The sequence below is a fragment of the Episyrphus balteatus genome, chromosome 2, assembly GCF_945859705.1.
Source record: "Episyrphus balteatus chromosome 2, idEpiBalt1.1, whole genome shotgun sequence".
NCBI classification, from domain to species: Eukaryota; Metazoa; Arthropoda; class Insecta; order Diptera; family Syrphidae; genus Episyrphus; species Episyrphus balteatus.
This window is the reverse complement of record NC_079135.1, coordinates 110,490,520-110,510,409: the sequence shown is the minus strand read 5'-3', so window position 1 is coordinate 110,510,409 and position 19,890 is coordinate 110,490,520. Positions and strand designations below refer to the sequence as shown.

Here is a 19,890-nt window from a genome sequence, read left to right as displayed (position 1 = left end):
TTATTAGTTGTGGTGTAATTTAAATCATATTCTTGACAGCATTATACAATAGCACACACACCGGAGTCAAATCGTTTGGCTAAATCTGCTGCTATTGCTTTGCCTGGTAGTGGTGTTGCTGCTGCTGTTCCTTCGGCACCATCACATAAATCCATTCATCAACAGATGATCTCATATCCCGTTGGTTCTAGCCGTTCCAAGCAAAATACAAAATCAATATTGAGCAATGAGGACTACCACGAATTAGGAGGTCGTTATAGTCCGATGCTTCTGCATGGGGACAATACTTTTTCACGGTAAGTTTAAATTTAGTTAGGAAAAGTGGCATTCTTGTATTAGTGTCCATTTTATAAGGTCCTTTGGTGAATGGATAAACTATTATCTTTATTTCGACTTTATGAATGTAATCCTAGTTATAGCCTTTAAGATAATATATTTCCAGTATTATCAGCTGTATATTACTTTAAAAAGCTATTAGAAATTACCAAATTTAGGTTTCATACAAAGATAACGTCTCTAAATGGATATCAACAAATGATTTAGTCCCTTAAAAAAAACTTTTAATAATTTGGTTTTGGCACCAAACTTACCATTTCTACAAAACGTACTCAAAATAAATAATCCTAAGATTAAATTGTTATAAGACGGCGAAGAAAAGCGGATAAAAGTTTTCTCTTTTTTAAAAAACCGTTTTATGAAATTCATAAAAATCGTATTGAATCAGTTCAACACAATTTCATACGATTTGCTATGAAGGGTCTTCCTTGGACTGATCCTTATAACTTGCCCCCTTATGAACAAAGGATCCTTATTTTTCAGATCCAAACTTTACATCAAAAGCGTGTAAATAATGATCTTATATTCTTCCTTCAACTCCTTAATGGGCATATTGATACTCCAATCTTGTTAGCCTGTATGGGAATGAATTACCAGGGAGGATCTCACCACCTAAGCAGATTGAACTTTTACACGTTGACTTTGACAAACTATGACATGCATGAATCTCTTGGCCGTATGTGTAAATTTTTTAATTTAAACGCTTCCTTTATTGACTTTAACATAAATAGGATTGGATTGAAATCAATGTTTAGGACCAGTGCTCCACTTTCGTGATTCTTTTTCGATTGCTGTTAATTATTTTTAATGTATTTATTTATTTTATTTTATTTATACAGACTAACATAGTAATCTTAAATTGCTAAGTTAGTACTTAATTTAGAGAGCACAGGCTGCAAGGGCTTTCGGCTCGCTATTAAAGAATTATATATTTTACAAAATTATAATTTAAAATTAAGACGTGTTATTGTTTTTTGAATAGTATCTAAATTTTGGACGTTAATGTTTTTGAGAATTTCGTAAATGTTGTCATCATTGTTCGGTAGGGAGCGGTTGATGTGGGCTAGGAGGTGGTTGATATCTAGTGTTTCCGTACAGCTGGGGCAAGTTGAAGGTCTTTCTTTTTTAAGAAGATGCTGATGAGTTGATAGAGTGTGGCCTAAGCGAAGACGTACGAAACTGGTAATTGTGGGTTTCGCTGCTTGAACTGGATAAATAGGTGGTATTTTATTATTGTTTATTCTTGAATAGTGGTGGTTATATGTCATCCAGCTGTTAATTTGGCTTGTTTTTACTTCTAGCTTTATTAATCTTAACAGATCCTTCTCACTATATGTGTAAAACAAAAACGTAGGTGTTTTGCTGACGGAAAGAGCAGCTTTGTCAGCATATTCATTGCTCTTTATACCTATGTGTGCCACATAATTTAGAGTTTTGTTTGGGATTTAATAAGACTATCTCTGAGCATAATTATTGCTGGGGTGGCATTATTCAGGTTCTTGATAGCTTGGATAACTGAAAGGCTATCGGTGCATATTACCCAGTTTCCTCTTCTATTGGTGGCATATTTTATGGCTTCATAGACCGCTAGTACTTCTGCGGAAAAAACTGATGCGAATTCAGGCAGGAGACCATGCCTGAGTAATTGACCATTGTCTGTTGTTACCGCAAAGCTTGTATGATTTGTTGCTTTAGAACCGTCACAATATATGAATTTCCATTCTTTGGTTTTGAGATCGTTTTCGATGGTATTGAAGATTCCGTGATAGACGTTTGTTGGTGTATGTTCCTTTGAGTACTCAGACAGCGACAGCTCAAAAGATTCGGGTCTACACAACCAGGGTGGGTACTTTGATGTTGGGTTGCAATTTATTTTGTTTGGCAGTTTGAATTTTGAGACACTTTTCCAAATACACGATATTGCTGATGGAGTTCTTTTTTCCCGTGTCGAACGAAGGGCAGCAATAGAGTCTTTGTTTATAACGGATCTCGTCGAAAACAAAAGTTTTCCCGAAAGTTTTAGAATTACTTCTTCATACCTTTCGTTGAGTGTTGGCAAACCAGCTTCAGCCAATATGTTTTTTATAGGGGTTGTTGGGAATGCATTTAAAGATTTTCTAGCAGCTTGATGGTATGTAGGCTTTATTATATTGAACGTAGATTTTGGACAGCTTCCGTAGATACTAAGTCCGTAGTCTATTTTATTTAATATTAACATTTTAGTTAGATAGCATAGCGTATTAATATGAACTTTACATTTTTTGGAAGACAGATATTTAATGATGTTAAGCCTTGCAGCGAGTGTTTTTTTTAATTCAACACAGTGGTTTTTCCAATTATATTTATTGTTAAAGGTTAATCCTAAAATACTTAAATTATTTACTGGCTCTAGTTCTATATTGCTTATAGTAAGGTTAAAGTTTTTTGTTCTGTATCTTGGTACATTTACATATACTTTTTTTTTGTGCATGTGTTATTTTACTAACCCCTAACACATGCACTTATGATGAGCCTCTGTTTGGAGTAGTAGCTTGCTCTAAGCTCACTACATCTGAAATTTTTGAAGTGTACAAAAAACATACTGAAATAATTTGAAATTTTTGACGTATTTCACCTTATACATATCAGTTTGGATTTTTGGTTTTCATATTGTCTAAAAATGGCATCAAAATTTTCAAGAGATTCTCAATCAGTTAAAAGTTTTCTGAATTTAGATTTAGTATTCGGACCATGTACCGAAAAAAGCTCAATGTTATAATTTTCAAAAAGAAATAATTTTTTTTTCAAGAAATCTGAAAAATGTGTTGTTTTTTTTTTGTTAAAAATGTTGCTTAGTTTTAAAATGAGAGTAACTCAGAAAACTAGAAATCAAGAAGACGGTTCTATAAGTATTGTCAATTAAAGCATTGCAATATAAAAAGGAGAATATGTCAAGTGACATCAGAATCATCAGTTATAACGCCATGTCATATTTATTGGTCATAACAATCACAAATACAGACATATTATACCAAAAACCCATTTTTTGCCATATTTTTTTTGTAAATATGCTATGTTATAACGCCTTAACGATTAAAAACTATGTTTTAATTTCAAAATTAGGACCTTGTCCCCTTTAATTTATTTGTATCGATATCCTCAGCCATTGTCGAGAAAAATTAGCTTTCCATATCGGTTATATTACCATTAATTTCGGTTAGTCGAAATTTTTCAAGAATTTTTTTGATTTATAGTGGATCTTATCTTTCTCAAAAAAAAAAAATAAACAAAATGTATGAAAATGATACCTAAATAGCTGTCACCCATAAACCATAACAAATATGTAATTCCACCCCTGTATTTTCAAAATCAACAAAATCAAAATTTCAAGATAAAAGATTTTTGGGTTTCTATCTTTTTGAAATTTAGTCTTTCGTAATTGAATTACAAATCAGCAAATACAACAAAATCATGTCAATTTATACATTTTCATAAAATTTAAAAAGTTTCGTCATAATCGACAAGCGCCATAAAAACCGAAGTCATAAAAAATAAGAAAAATAAAATTAATAACTTTAAAAAAGAATATTTTTCTCATTTTTTCGCTAGTGAATAAGGTTAGCTCAACTTGTATGTTCTTGTCCGGCTCTTGCAAGAATGAAAAATCGATTACTTGGTAAAACCTTCTTCCAAGACCTTGATAATCTTATTTCCTCTGCACCAGGAGGTAAGACAAGCACTTCGTCGTCACTAAGAGTTGCATTGCTGGCTTAATCCAGGTTTTAGGCTCTTAACAACTAACCTATCAGGCACGACACCGATTAATTATTGTAATCTAAGTTAGAAAAAAAAAATTAAAGCATTAAAATGCTGAACATATCGGAATACATATTCAATTTTAAGTTGTATCAAAATATACTTAGGGCCGGTTTGTTCACACTCGATTATCTTTAAATCAAGAATTTTTCTATGGAATAATCCTTGATTAAAAGATAATCAACTGTGAACAAACTGGCCCTTAATAGATTTTAATATTCTTAATTCGAATCCGAAGTTAAAACAAATCTTTGGCGTTGGGTTAACTAAAGTTCTGTATTTTTCAATTGAAAGTTTAGTTAGTTCTAGAATTACAGCTTAATATCTTACTAAATCTATGTTTCCACTTACCCTATATCCGAGATTTAGCTAAGTAGATTTAGATAAATCTTGAAATTTATTCTAAATCTCGGACTGAGGGTAGGTGAACATCTTTGGAGGTAGGTTAACATCTTGGATCAACAAATTGTTTGGGGTGTATATTGTTTATAAAAAGCATTTATTAATTTTTCCCAAATATTGTATTCATTTTTAAGAACATTTCAAACATAAACTGATGTTTTGGCTAAAACCGCTTTGATTTTGGGAACCCAACTACATAGTTGTAAATTAAAAAAAGAATAATTTAAGCCGTCATTTTGTAATTCAAAAATATGAAAAAAGAATCGTAATTATATAAGCTATTAAATACGGAAACAAAATTTTAATATTGAAATGCAAGAGAATTAATGACGGATATAAAAAGGGCAAAAAAATTATTTTACGTAATAAATTTTTTTAATATTTTTTTCGTATATTATTAGAATCAAGTTTTCAATATTGGAAAACTCATGCATTTAAGGGTAAATATGTATTTGAAGCGTTATTTCAGTTTAAGTTTCTAGGTTGGACAAAAAGAAATAACAAATTATGTATTGAAAAAAAACAACCTAAGCTCCTACGTTTAAAATTTAGTCACTTGGGAATTTTGTTAGTTTGTTTTTCTCTTTGGCAAATAGTGTACCTTTTTCGATTTTGATAAAAGGAGAATGAACAAATTTATGTATATCGAAAGTGGACGAACAATGATTTTATTTTTGTCATTAAATCTTACTGTTATCCATGTGACTTACTTTACAAAAGGATAAAATACATACATTCAACACTTTATTTAGATTTTGTTAATATTATACCTTGAAGTACAAAATATGATGTTGTGTTATTTTCCCTGACTCTAAAGACTTTAATCTTGAATATCCAGCCAAATTAATTTCGGCACATTCGTAAATTCAACGGGAAAGTCGGAATTTACAAACCTATATCTATTTTCTTAAATAAAATTACATATTTCTTTTCAACCTCTTAACTCCCTTTTTGGTTCTCCATATCATATGCAAAACTTCGAATAACCAATTGCACCATTTGAAAGGTCCGAAAATGTGCCAAAAAAAAATCAAATCAACAAAATCAAGATTTGTCAATTAAAAAAAAGTTACACATACGCCATAGTGACTCTCTATAGTACAAGATCCCGCGGAACGTCAAGTGGAATGCCAAAATTTTGCAGTGTGCAATATTTAACGGAATCAAACCAAACGTTCTAGGGTTGCCATGTCTTAAGAATTAAATTTTTGTTTTTATTCAAGTTTGAAAAGCTTGTTAGGATGTTTGTTTAGGTGCCCTAGAGAGATGTTTGCCCTAGGAAAAGTATTTTTTTATAAAAACTTTGCTTTCAATCCCATTATGTTTTGCTTATTTCGACCATATCCAGCCTTTTCCACCATTTTATAAGCGACAGCAGAGTTTACAATTTTAATTTTTTATTATAAGCCTTTTAGAAGATGATATTGATTAAGTCTTCTTGAGCAATAGTTGATAAAATTAAGAACAAAAATAGTATCCTATTCCTCTCTGTATTGAAAAAATCACAGTTAAACATTATCTATAATTCATTTTTTTTTTTATCGCCACCATCGGATAAATCGGATAGCTCGCAACTCAGATAAGTGGATTTTTAGGTAATGATGCAATTATGAGTATGTGCATTGTAGAAAAAATCGGGATCTAATAAAAAAAATCAATAATATCAAAGCTATGCGAAATCAAAACCAGGTCATTTGTATAACCCTTATTTGTTGCTTTACTTAACGGCAAGATGTATTCAAAAACTCATTCTTTAAGTGCATATTACGGATTCATGGCATCAATTCAACCGTCCTAAACTTAACTTTTTCGTATATCGTGGTTGGATGATCTACCTTGTTGCAATAACATTGTTTGTCATCAAAATTTCTAGTGCAATTTAATTTGGAATTCCCCAACTAAGAACGCACGTACGTGCTCTTGTGGAAAATATTGATTATAATATAAGAAATTAAGTAAAAACTAAGAAAATAACATGCAATTTATTATTTCAATTACAAAAATATTTTTTTTAATTCAAATCCAAAACAAGTTTAAATTCTTAAATGTCCGTAAAGCCGTTTTTGAGATAAACGACTTTTTTCATTTTGGTTATATGGCAAGTACCGTTTATTTTCGTTCCCTCTAAGCTCAATGGAAAAACCTTTAAGTAAAGATTTTGAAGAACATCGCTTCAATTATTTAAGCTGTAGCTCGATATAGAGACAGTTCACAGACATACAGGCAGACAGAATTGCGTTACCCACTTTGTTTGCATTCTTTATAATAATAATGTCATGTTTCATTGTTATCTCAACTTAGATTTTTTTTTTAAATCATAAACTTGCCCTTTTAGTTCTTATATCGCATTAAAAAAATTTGTTTTTTTAAAGAAGTAACAAATCAATAAAAGATTTCAAGTACATGCTACGACAAATGCCCTTAAAAATATTTGTGCAGATTTTAAGTTCATATGTATCTTAATTGCATATATTTGATGTTTATTGTGTTTATTGAAAAAAATCAAGTTTTGAGAAAATTGCGTTTACAGCTTTTATTCTTGTAGAATTAAAACTAATTTTTAGGTGTAGTCTTCGAAATGCTTTGCTTCAACTTTAAAGTTTTAAAACCTTAAAATATATTTTTTTAATGTAAATGAATGATAAAGATGCAAAAATTGAAAGCTTTGGAGGGTCTTCTTCCTTAATTATTATTATTTTAAACAATCATTGCTTTGATTCATCTAACCTAACCTATCTTAAACCTAATCTCTGTGTAAATTGTATTCTTCCAAAGAATACAATCTAACATTATTTGCGTGACAAAAGGCTCGTGCGCTGCTCACTTTTCTCTCAATTTATTTATGTTTATATTTTCTAAAACCGCAACAATTTTTTTTATTCATTTTTCATACTTACTCGTATAATTTGCGAAATATTTCTCTTACGGAACCTGTCAAGTCAAACCCATTGCAGTGCATTTACAATTTCTCTATTATTAAAATTCTTCATAGAAGCTTGTATAGCTTGTGTAGCTCTAGCTCTAGCATCAGGTTAGATTTGCATGCTAGTGTATGATAGATGTATCTGCAAATTACGTCTCTCAATCTCAAGCTTTGCAAAAATTGAAGAGAGTGCACTTGATAAAACATTAGTACTTGTATTTTTATTTAAATGTAAAAAAAAATCTTGTCAAAGTATGTGGTTCGGTAAACCATATACAGACATTTATATTGGGTCGGTTTTTGTGCACTGCTCCATGTTGTTGGTTGGTTGGTTGGTTGGATGTGGGTGCTTTGGACAGTGAGTCCGCTTGCACACCGCCACCGCTTGCACATCACCGCATTCCCATTAAATAGAAACATCCATCCACAACAGTAGCAACAACAGACAACAGCTTAGGCAATGAAACATCTTTATTGCCATACAAAAAAAAAACCAAAGCAAAAAAAAAAGATGAATAAAAAATACAAAACGAAAACCGCTAATCTGAAACTACTGCTGCCTGACTGACTACCAGGCTATAGTCAGGCTGGCTGACTGGCTATTCGGACATAACACGTAAAAGTACGTAAAGTCGTCGGTCGGTGGTCTGAAAGAGACTATACTTCGCATTGCATTGCATTACTCTGTACTGTCGTTTGTACTTGGCTCTCTCTCTCGGTACCTTCTCCACCTCAATTATTAATTTCAATTTTTTTTGATTGATAGGAGGATGATGATGATGTAGATGACGACGATTATCACGATGATAGTATAGTACCTCTATAGTTAAAAAAGGCACAACAATAATAAAGAAGCTTCTCCACTTCTTTTTTTTTTTAAGTTTGACGACATTTTTCTGTTCTGTTCTCCATTTCTTTGAGTGTGTGTCGTCGTGTCGTCTTTTGATGATAAAAATTTTTGTACTCTAGTAGCTGCAAAAAGCAACGAAGCGAAGACGCTCGTTGATGGCTTACGGAGAGGAGGGGCGCCATAAATGAGGTTGAAAAATCCGCAAACATCAAGCAACAACTATATGAAGAAGACATTTATTGTTGTTAACAATAACGGTGTTCTCCTTGTCGATTGATAACACACGAATTATTGCCTCGACGCGACGACGACGAACGAACGAAGAAGGAAGTGGGCTCCTCTCTCTTGGTCTATATTTGTGTCTCTAGTTTTATAATTATTTTTGATAGTGTTAATAATGTGTTGTTAATAATTTTCTGCCTTTCCAAACAACCGTGTTAAACAAATAACAATCTTTTTTTGTATTGTTTTATGTTTCAAACAAAAAATCTAAATAACAACGAACCGGTGCGGCGGCAGCGGTCGGCTACCCCCTACGAAAGTGATTAGTATTGACAACCCCACCCCTGCTCTGAACTGATTAAAACTGATGTGTTGTTACACGTGATAGTCTCAGAGGAGTCTCTATTGTAATTTGTAATTACTATTTAACGATCTTGTTTATTTGGTCTATCCGTTTGGCGAATGTTTATCTAACTTTACATCTCTATTTCTAAACTTTTGCGGTGTCGTAGTGCTGAAAAAAAGCTGAAAAAACTCTCAGAATTGATAAGAAATTTTCGTTGTCGTTGTCGTGCGTTGGCTGTTTCAACCAATATCTACTAATTTCCCTAAAAAGTTGCAAAAAAAATTGGATTAAATGAAAAGATACTCGGAAGATACTCAACGGTAAGGTCTCAAGCTTTAGGTGTTCTACCTTATCTTAGTCTTATGATGATAAAACTATAAAATACTTTTTTTTTTTAACCTATAAGCCCTATAATCATCATTCAGTCAGTCAACCTTTTTTCAAGTCAAGTGTCTGTTTCCCTTTTGTGTAATGTTGTTTTTTTTTTTGTTTATTTTTTTATTTTTATTCATTTCACTTTCTTGTGTGCCATCCTCTCTCTATACTCGACTCGATTCATATAAAAAAAACTCTATTGTAATGTTTTTTTATTTATTTTGTATACATTGTTTGGTTGGTGCTTTATGTAACACTTTGAATACCTTCGCATTTAACAAATGTAAAAGGGCATCGCGCGTCACGCTCGAAACGAAAGAAGACATTCAGCAGACTGTAACACAGTGGAAGGTTGAAATAAATGAATGGTATTTGCAAAGTAGGAATACCTACTAGCTGTTAGTTGGTTATTTTATATTTGTATACTCGAAATTCGAATAAAAACAATTCGAGAGGACTTTTATGTGTTACAAAAAAAAGTTCTAAACGAACATTACAAATCTAATTCCAAATACTTGGTTCAAGTATACACAAGTTGTTACGTTTCATTGAACATTAAAAAATGTATGTTCTTTTTTCAATGGAAACATGGATAAGTGTGTCGAATCTAAAGACTTCATTTACTTACTTTATCCTCAGACCTATTACGTCCGTGTGAACATACCGCCTCAACTACACCTGCGCGCCATCATGTACGGATTATGGAAATGTACATAAGCTCTTTCAAGCTTTTCCCAAGTTGCACTGGCTCTTCCTCGCTTGTTCTCCGCCTTGTGCTTCTTGGTCAACCTGCTCTTCGGCTTTTTGATTGAGCGAATTCTACTGAAAGGCTTTGGATCTTACAAAACTTAAATTCACTATGTTTCGAGATAATTTATTTTATCTATTTCCTGTAAAGTTAAAAATTGTATGCAAATGATTTTCTATGAATTCTTAATTTTGATACCAACAACGGTAATTTTCCAAATAATCTAAATATTTTACTTAGACTAAAAGATTTGAAAGAGTAATCAGAGTTAATTTTAGTTAAAGAAACAAAATTTAGTGCAGTCAAATTGTATTCAGACTCATATAGAAGTGGAGATCGAGTTCTGATTGAATATAAAGGTGTGCAGCAAAATTTGTTATTTCAACAATGAGAAATTATGAAAAAGTGAAGAAAAATGATTTATAGTTTTAGTATTATTTGAAAGTGGATTTTTTCAGCCTAGCATAAAAGAAAAGAAAATATCCAACAATTTTATACTTTAACAAATTTTGTGTTTTTTGACGCGTTTTGGATATAAAAAGTCTCGCATAGAACAACACAATTGTATTAATACTTCTTTTTTTTATAATAAGCGCGCACTAAAGGAATTTATGTACCCTTAATATGGTGAACACAGTACGAGCATTAGGAAAATAGGGAGGGGTTTGATAGGAGATACCGATGAGCATTAGTTTTGAAGTTCTGAGTTTTGAAATGGAAAGAAAAGTACGCGCTTAATTTAAACAAAACATTCACTGGTATAGTGTAAACATTTTTCGTTATCGAACTAGTGTAATAACAAATCAACAGTGCGTTAAACACAGCAAATATAATTGGATGTTTCCGATTGGAGCAAAGTAACCCCGTCCTATGGAAAACTCAACACTAAAATGAAAAAACATTATAAGTTGTGAATAAAATACTAATCACATCATGAATGTGTAATTCCTGTACGTTATTAATAAGATGTTAAAAAACTGGAGCAACCGCGTTTTACGGGACTGGTTTATAGACTTTCAAGCTTTTTTTTTAACTTTTGATAAATACAAATTTTCTGACTTCGAAAACCAATAAATTGGCCATTCGCAGCTATCCGCATAAACTCTATACGTCATTACCCTACAAAATACATACAGTTTGCTATCTAAACAAATATAATGCCAGATCGAGTTCGATAATATAAAAAAAATTCTTACTAAAATGAAAATTCCAATCAAAATTATTGTAAAAGACCTTGAACTAATAGAATAACAAACCAATATGTATTATAAAAAATATCAAAAAACATTATTTCTCACCAATAGCTATTATTGATTGAAATCCAACATTATTTTGTTGAAAAAAAAAAGAAAACATTAAAAATGTGAAGTTTCGAAATGAAAAATTTAATGCTTTACTTTTATCTAATAATGAATTTCTTAGAACATCAACTTCAACTACTCCCGCACTCGTAATTTTACAAGTTTAGAGTTTTGATGATGCATAAGCACTGCTAACATTGTTATCTAGCTTAGCTTTTTTTTACCGTTACTTTGAATTTTGGCCACATTTCCCTAAAAAAAAATGCCTTCTCTTGCTTCTTTATTTCTTTTGCCAGTGAAATCATAATGTAACAAATTATATATGCGATCTATTATTTTTAACATTTTCGCCTTGTATTTTTTACTTGTTTTACTGATTTATTTCATAAAAATAATCATACATTTTTTTTAGAGCAAGTGTCGTATCGGGATATCTTAGGTTTCATTCGATTCATCATTAAAAATTACTTTAAAGTCTGCCCAGACTACATCAATAAAAAATTTCCCAGCTAAATCAACCTCTCCTCTCCTTGCACTCTAAATCGGGTTTTGAATATTGCTACGCATTCTGAGGCCATAGAATGATTGAAGTTCGAAAATGGCTATACTTTTCTTTAATTTTTTTTTATAAAAACTATCGACTTATTTGTTAGTCCCTTAATATTCAATTATTCGATAGTTTTTAACTAATCAATTTGTCTGAAAATGATCCTTTCATCAGACCTTACTACGAAAATCACTTTTTACCTTATATTCGCTGAAGAAATCGATATATTTATGTGATTTTTCTCATTCATCAACTCAGCTGATTGTTGTATGTATCCACATGAATTGAAATTCTGCTTTGAAAAATTCTTTCGCCCAAAATTTAAATCATTTTATGGGCTTCTAATAAATTGTTGACCGCTACTGTTTCCATAATGAGAGTATTATTGAAAGATTTAAAAAAAAAAAATTTCGCAGAGTATGTGTGGGTTTTTGATTGCGCTGCTTTTTTATTTGATTTTGAGACATTCATGTCATTGCATTATATTATGTGTGATTGATACAACAATGGAAGTGCGATGATGGAATGCCATTTCAACGACTACTACGATGGACGCATTACATTGCTTCTGGCTTTAACTTTAAATCGCATTGCTCCCATGTAATTCAACCAAAACCGAAACCATCCAACGTCTGATGTAACCCTGTGCTATTCCATAGAATTAAATTGAATAATATAAAATTAGACAAAAAAAAACACATTTTTTCCTTTCATTCAAATCAATTTGCAATATTTGCTTGCTACCCATGCTACTGGTGGTTATTATTTTTAATTTTTCTTTATATGACTATTCAAATCAAAAATAATTAAAAATTTCTATGCGTACACAAAACTCATCCGTTTTTGGTAAAACAAACCAAAACAATGATTCCACATACATCATATCAGCACAACGAATCATCAAACTTTACTGTCGTCATTGTCATTTGTCTCTCAAAAAGAGCGTTCATGATGATGATGATGGGGGCGCATGTGACAACGTCAACGTCGTCTTCGTTGTTTAGTGTCGAAATATATTCGTCACAGACCGCACCTTGTGGAAACACTCTCATTAGGGAAATATTAATTCCTTTAGGACACTTGTACAGATGGAATTTGTGGGAAGATGGTTAAAATGACTGCATTTAGTGCGGTCTTTGATTGCTTTTGTAATACCTGTTGTTCACCTTGCAGTAGGCAAGTCGTCTATTTTTAAGATACTACATATCAACAAGAATATAAGACTAACGATATGTTTTTTATTTGTCTTTTTTTCTTACAGCTCTAAAGCTCCACCTAATTTATCAGTATTACCACGAACCGCTGCAGACAATGACCTGATGATCCGGCTGCGTGAAAGCATCAAGCAGAAGGAAGAATTCCTCAAATCACCACTGCCGCACACGCAGCCGAATTTTTTCCATTCCCAGCAACCAATGACGATGTCAGCTCGTGGTCAAGTTGCGGCAAAAATTGCCACTTCTAAACAACAACCAATAACTAGAGATCTCCTGCCGGCTAGTTGTGATATGCAAAATTTCTATGCGAAAAATCTACCACCGAACTTGGCCGATAGCATGAGAACAACAACGACAACCAGCAGCAGCAATAATCGTGGTGATATTATGAAGACAACGATAATGCGCTACCGAAATATGTCCAGCACCGGTAGCAGTGGTAGCATGAGTGGTGCAAGCAGTAGTAGTAGTACAATGAAAGACAAATTCCATAAGGAATTGGAATATTTGGAATCCCTACCTGAAATGGGTGTTACCAATCAAGTGTAAATAAATTAGCTACATTATATTTTGATCCTTATTCTGATTTTTCTGATTAATTTTTGTAGGTTTGAAAGGAAGCTGGTATCAACAAGAGCGAAAGGAGGATTTGATCCATTTAAACCACTGACGATCAACACATCCTTGGATGGTAGTAATAGCGTGCTAAATAAGCCCATAATTTACGACACAGTGCAGCATTGTGTGGTTGATGGACAGCAGAGCAGTAGAATGGAAATCTATAAGGCAAATGTGGCATCTGCTGGAATGGATGAATACCATGTGCCAAATAGTAAACTTAACTAATATTTCTTATTGAATTTTGTATTTAACAAACTTTTGTTTCATTTTTTAGAATACTCCTCTTCAAAAACTGTTGAAAATCATCATCGTACAGAATCGAAACAGTCGCTGACTGATATTGCAGAAGCTGGGGATATGCCAAGCATACCAGGTAAGAAATTTCTTTTCTTTTTTTTATTGAATCATTTATTTAAACACTTCTTCCTTTCTTTTTAGTTTCTTCGGAAGTCGTTCGACGATATAAGCCAATTAATATTGACGATAATAAACCGATGCGTAGGATATCATATTTAAGGGCCACCAACAACGAAAATGAATACAATACAGATGTAACGACGACAACAACAACAACTACAGCAAGTGAAGTTTCAGATGCCGAAAGCAAGCGCACATCGATAAATAGTGAAATACGCGATAGGTAATGTTGTTTTTTTTTTAATAAGTTTTTAATTCTATTGATAATATTACTTTTCCTATTTTTTTGTTTGGCTTTTTAGCATTCACATAGAGAATGTTCCTGAAATGAATGGAAAACATGAAACAAAAGATGTGGCAACTGAAGTTGAAGTTTTTGAAACCGAAATGGAAGTCAAATCGTCGTGCATTTATGGAAAGGTAAGATTTATATAAATTATTTCTTGATGACGAATGTTTAATGTTTGTTTTTTGAATTCGTTTTGTGATTGTCAATCAGATATCATGGATCGTTAAACGTCCATGGATGTAACATTAGAATACATTTGTTTATGTGAATCAAAAACTGTCTTGTCTAATTTTTCAAAATTGTAAAAATCACTTCACACTTTCATGTTAGTTACTTTGCTATCGCAATACCAATATCTCGATTTGTCTGATTATCGAAAGTGAAATCACAACAAAAACATTACTGTTAAAAAAGGAGCCAAGTTCTCCTATGTTGAAATTATGCTGGCACAAAAAGTACTGAGATGTAAAAGTGTACCAAGTTCTAAAGTTTGGGTTCAAATTCGTATCAATAAAATTTTGATTGTTCTCTTGACAATTTTTCTTTTAATTACCGATTTTTAAAGTTATTTCAAAAATTGCCAAGTAAACAATCAAAATTTTATTGATACGAATTTGAACCCAAACTTTAGAACTTGGTACACTTTTACATCTCAGTACTTTTTGTGCCAGCATAATTTCAACATAGGAGAACTTGGCTCCTTTTTTAACAGTAATGTTTTTGTTGTGATTTCACTACTTTTTGCAAGGTATGGCTGTAGAATTGAAAATCTCTATATTTGATGAAAATTCAGTGAAAATGGGCGGTTGCCACGCCCCCTGGCTGAAATTCTCAAACTTTAAATTTTTTCCTTTGTATAAACTACCATCTCTACCATTCTACCAAATTTCAAGATTCTACGATAATCAGAAATGCTCTATTATATTTAATGAAAATTCAGCAGAAATGGGCGGATGCCACGCCCCCTGGCTGAAATTCTCAAATTTTAAATTTTTTCCTTTGTACAAACTACCAGCTCTACCATTCTACCAAATTTCAAGATTCTACGATAATCAGAAGTGCTCTATAATATTTGATGATAATTCAGCGGAAATGGGCGGATGCCACGCCCCCTGAATTGAAAATCTCAAATTTTCGATTTTTCCCTTTGTATGCACCACAAGCCCTATCACCGTGTAAAATTTCAAGTTTCTACGTTAACGGGAAGTTCTCCATAATTTTGATGATCTGTCAGTGAGTGAGTGAGTGAGTGAGTGAGTGAATCAGTCAGTCAGTTACGGTTTTTGCGATTTTTGAAGCCCTATATCTCAGAAACTACTCATCGTAAAAGGCTTAAATTTTGTGAGGAGTTTGGTTTTGACAAGCTCAATAAATGTAGCGAGTTTGAAATTTCTAGCATCTTTGGTGTGGAAGTTAGAGAGGGGGGTCGAAAATGGCCTGAGTTGTTTCCTGTAAATAAGGGTGTAGTGCCAAAGTTGCTAGAGAACTTGGCTGGGCACTACCGTGCCCCTTGATAAGGCCGAACGCCTACATTTTAAACGTCGACTTTTAAAAAATAGTCTTACCCAAAATCTTCGCTAAATATATATTAAATACATTAAACAAAATCATTTAAAGCCCCTAAACTTGAAACTTTTTTACAAAACAAAAATTGACTAATTTAAATAAGCGTTATAAAAAAATGAAATTTTTGAAAAAGGGTTTTGCGCTTGGGCTGGTTATTTAAGTTATTCTGAGCTCATTTAGCTTGATTTTTTAGCTTTAATTAGCATGCCTCTAAATTTTTTAATGTTGAAAAAAAAAAAAAATTTCTGTGACTATCAAAATTTCACTTACTACTAATTAAGCAGAAAATTTATGAAGCACAATTTTGAGAACTTGACTTAATTTTCCAAAATATGATTGCTACAGTAACATACCTACATTAAAAATAAAGAATTATTCACCCTCCTTTTTTTAAGTGAAAATTTCCTTAGTTGAACATTTGGAACAAGAGAAAAAGCCGAAGAATTTTAGAAGTTTTCATTAATCGATAGGACATTGTCTCTATGTAATAAGTTTAATATTAAAATTTTTTATGTGTCAGTCATGTTTGTATTTTTTTTTTTTTTAATTCCTAAGTCTTACCCCTTAGTTCAGATTTCACGAATAATATTTCATGTTGATAAAATTAGTTAGAGTGGTGTCTCCAAGAGTTTTAAATATGCTCTAGAAATTGACTATTTACAGGGAATATTCTCGATGTTTAGCTACAACTTCATGAAGCAATTGATTATGTCGTCATTAATTACAAAAAACTTGATAAAAAAGGTAACAATTGTTTTGAATAAAAAAATATATATATATAGAAAATTAATTGCAAATAGAATACTACAAAGTATTCTACTTGCAATTAATTTTCTATGTACTTACGCGAAGCTCTCTAAGTGTAGTAAGCGGATGCAGGATTTAGATCTGAAAAGCCTTTTGAGCAACCAGCAAATATATTTATTTTTTTTTTGGCTTGAACTTTTGAAGTACATGTTATCTAAGTTAAAAAAGGGGTAAGATATAAACATTTGACCAAAATAGTTTTCCCAAATAAAAATAACACACCCTATTCGGGAGTTACTAAAAGTTTTGAAAATGTCATCCCGACAAGGCCAATTTTTGTATATCTTGTAAATTTTAGTTAGTTAATACGAACCTAAACCCCAGGCGTCATTGTCCATCGCACTAACCATTGCTCGACGGGGAACTACAAAAAAAAAAATCATTGTACCTAATTGCTCAGATTTTCCTCGTCTGAAAAGAATTTTTTGAGCTCATAAGCTTAAATATAAACAAAGGCTTTGCTATTTTTGTCGTTACGATTAATTAAAGTGGTCAAAAACCTGCACAAACGTTCACTTGAGAAATATTTTGGGTGTTGAAGATTTATTTTAATTTTCGCGTCTTGTTTGGTTTCCGAGACATTTATGGATAGCAAAAAACAATCAGAAAGCGAGTTGATTAAGGTTCAAAGTTACTTACTAGCACAAAAAAACCGTCACCAACAGAATATGGAGAAACTCCTTAAAATAAATGACTTGAAAATTGGGTTAAAAATAAGACTCACTTTTACCTAAATTGAATATTTTGTTTCAAATATCACCTTTTTCGTTAGCCAAAATTAAAAACTCAAAATACTTGATTACGTGGTTTTCCGATTTTTCCGAAAAACTTAAATTGAGATTTTTGGGTGCGGAAAAGATTCATTAAACCAACCTTATTAGCCAATTCACTTAACAGTTTTACTGATTATATGCAGGTAGTCTTAATATGGGATTTTATAAATTGGGGCAATTACAGTACAATTGTTGTTTTAAGGTTTTATAAAAATTCAATTTTTAACAATATCTTGTTTCCTTCACAGCGAATGTCTGAATACCGGTCCTGGAGACAGGTAAAAATCGAAATCAAAGGTGATATCCTAAAAATATACTCTGGCCGCAGTTCTAAATCGGAAACAAATGTAATTTCAAATCAAATTAATACACACATTGGCAACTCTAAACAAACCAAAACTTTAATATTTTTCTAGGTGATAGAACTTGATGTAAAAATGTTTAATATCGTCGATGAATCAGCTGATAAGAAAAAATATGTATTCCGCCTGCAATCTAAACCTCGAGTACAAAATAATTTAACAACCTCTTCTTCGTCATCATCATCAGCATCGGTACCAGCATCTGGTAATACCGATTTGCTATACGATGAAACTCAAGAAAAACTATCCTCGTCATCCTCATCGACAGCTACCAATAATTCAGAGCACACAGAAATTGTTTTTAAAACAAAAAGTGCTACCGAGATGAAACGCATTTTCAATTTATTACAAGAAAAGTGTAATATGAATAATAGCGATACTGTAAGTTTTGTAAATTTAAGAAGAATAGCCAAGTTGTAATGTATATTTTGTTGTTTATCTATTCTCATAGGATCTCAAAGAAAAACAACTAGCTGAACCGCAAAAAACTGCAGCTGCAACAACAATGCCAACAATAACGTACTGTGATGATAATGTCGTACAACAACAAACACAGCAACAACAACAAGAGTATTCACCTCAGAGTTCAACGTCACGTGGTGGTGATATCGAAATCGAATCGATATCTCCCGTCATGAAATCCAGAAAATCCCAACACAAGAACCTTCCCGACAAGGATCTTGGATCGCCAAAGGCGAAAAATTGGAAAGATTTACTCTTTCGACGGAACCATGGCACTAGTGCTGATATATCACCATCAACACTGGCGTCGAGTTCCAAAACAACTGGTTCTATTGGGGTGCCTCTAAGAACGTGTCCAATGGTAATTTATTACTCTTTACCTCACTCTATCTTTTTCTCTTCCCCTCTTCCTCTCTTCTCTTCCTCTCTTTTTCTCTTCCTCTCCTTTTCTCTTCCTCTCTTCCTTTCTTCCTCTCTTCCTCTCTTCCTCTCTTCCTCTCTTCCTCTCTTCCTCTCTTCCTCTCTTCCTCTCTTCCTCTCTTCCTCTCTTCCTCTCTTCCTCTCTTCCTCTCTTCCTCTCTCCCTATCTCCCTATCTCTCATTCTCTCTCACTCTCTCTTTTTTTTGAGTATTTAGTCTTATATTCTCTTTCTTTTCAGTCCAAAAACAACGAATACGTTCCACTAATCGTAGATGTCTGCACAAACATTGTCGAGACCAAGGGTCTAAGTGTTATCGGCATTTACAGAATACCCGGCAACAAAGCTGCCATTTCCGAACTAAAAGATCAAGTAAATAAAACTGATTTCTGCTGGGATCGTTGCAACACCGATGTCAGGTGGGAAGATGTTAATGTTGTATCGAGTCTATTAAAGTTATTCATACGAAGTCTGCCCGATGCATTGCTGCCAAGTAATTTTTACAACCATTTCATCGAAGCCGATAAGAAAATCGGTTTATTGCGACTACGTGAACTAAAAGATTTACTGCGTTCACTACCACGTAATTCCTACGAAACAATGAAGCATTTGATTAGGCATTTAAGTCGTGTGAGTAAGAATTGTCACATTAATCTAATGGAGCCGAAAAATTTGGCCATTATCTTTGGTCCATCGATTATACGAACGCCCAATGAGACACTCGAAATCGCAGTCAAAGATATGAAACATCAATGCAGAATTGTTGAGCTTTTGCTAACGCAGGTAAGATTACATAAAAACTTTGGAAAACTCTTATATAAATCTTTTACAACAAAAATTATTCCAGTATGACTACTTTTTTGAGGACGGTGAACTGCCCGAAATCGAAGCCAATGTAGCCAGTATAACATCCTCATCAACATCATCCTCCCATCAGGATCAGACCAGCCTCCTGCTGGATAATGTTTCAAAAATTGAACGCCTCAACGATCGAGAGTCCCTTACTTCTCGGCTAATTCCACATTTGCGTCGGCGAACACATTCGAAACGAAGTGCTGTCAGCTCGGACACGTATTCGGGAGAAAGTGTTTTGGTAAGGAGAGCAATAAATC

The 19,890-nt window shown here is 32.7% G+C and overlaps 1 protein-coding gene and 1 long non-coding RNA gene across 4 annotated transcripts in view; one reads left to right on the top strand and one right to left on the bottom strand.

Moving 5' to 3' along the window:
- Positions 1–19,890, top strand: part of LOC129912679 (rho GTPase-activating protein 21) — a 52,233-nt gene that overhangs the window by 31,167 nt on the left and 1,176 nt on the right. For 2 of the 3 annotated variants that reach the window (XM_055991033.1, XM_055991034.1), the window contains exons 4-14: positions 40–296; positions 13,107–13,607; positions 13,671–13,894; positions 13,958–14,056; positions 14,122–14,323; positions 14,403–14,520; positions 17,784–17,882; positions 17,952–18,278; positions 18,349–18,720; positions 19,019–19,561; positions 19,626–19,871. In XM_055991033.1, the coding sequence (XP_055847008.1) occupies positions 40–296; positions 13,107–13,607; positions 13,671–13,894; positions 13,958–14,056; positions 14,122–14,323; positions 14,403–14,520; positions 17,784–17,882; positions 17,952–18,278; positions 18,349–18,720; positions 19,019–19,561; positions 19,626–19,871 (2,988 nt within the window). Of the gene's footprint in view, positions 1–39; positions 297–8,037; positions 9,195–13,106; positions 13,608–13,670; positions 13,895–13,957; positions 14,057–14,121; positions 14,324–14,402; positions 14,521–17,783; positions 17,883–17,951; positions 18,279–18,348; positions 18,721–19,018; positions 19,562–19,625; positions 19,872–19,890 lie in introns of those variants that run through there. The other variant, XM_055991035.1, reaches the window with a different exon arrangement.
- Positions 269–3,348, bottom strand: LOC129912680 (uncharacterized). The gene is made up of 4 exons (XR_008771881.1): positions 2,951–3,348; positions 2,786–2,887; positions 486–1,127; positions 269–375 (listed from the first exon to the last, which is right to left on the bottom strand). It is a non-coding gene; the product is annotated as an uncharacterized LOC129912680 (long non-coding RNA).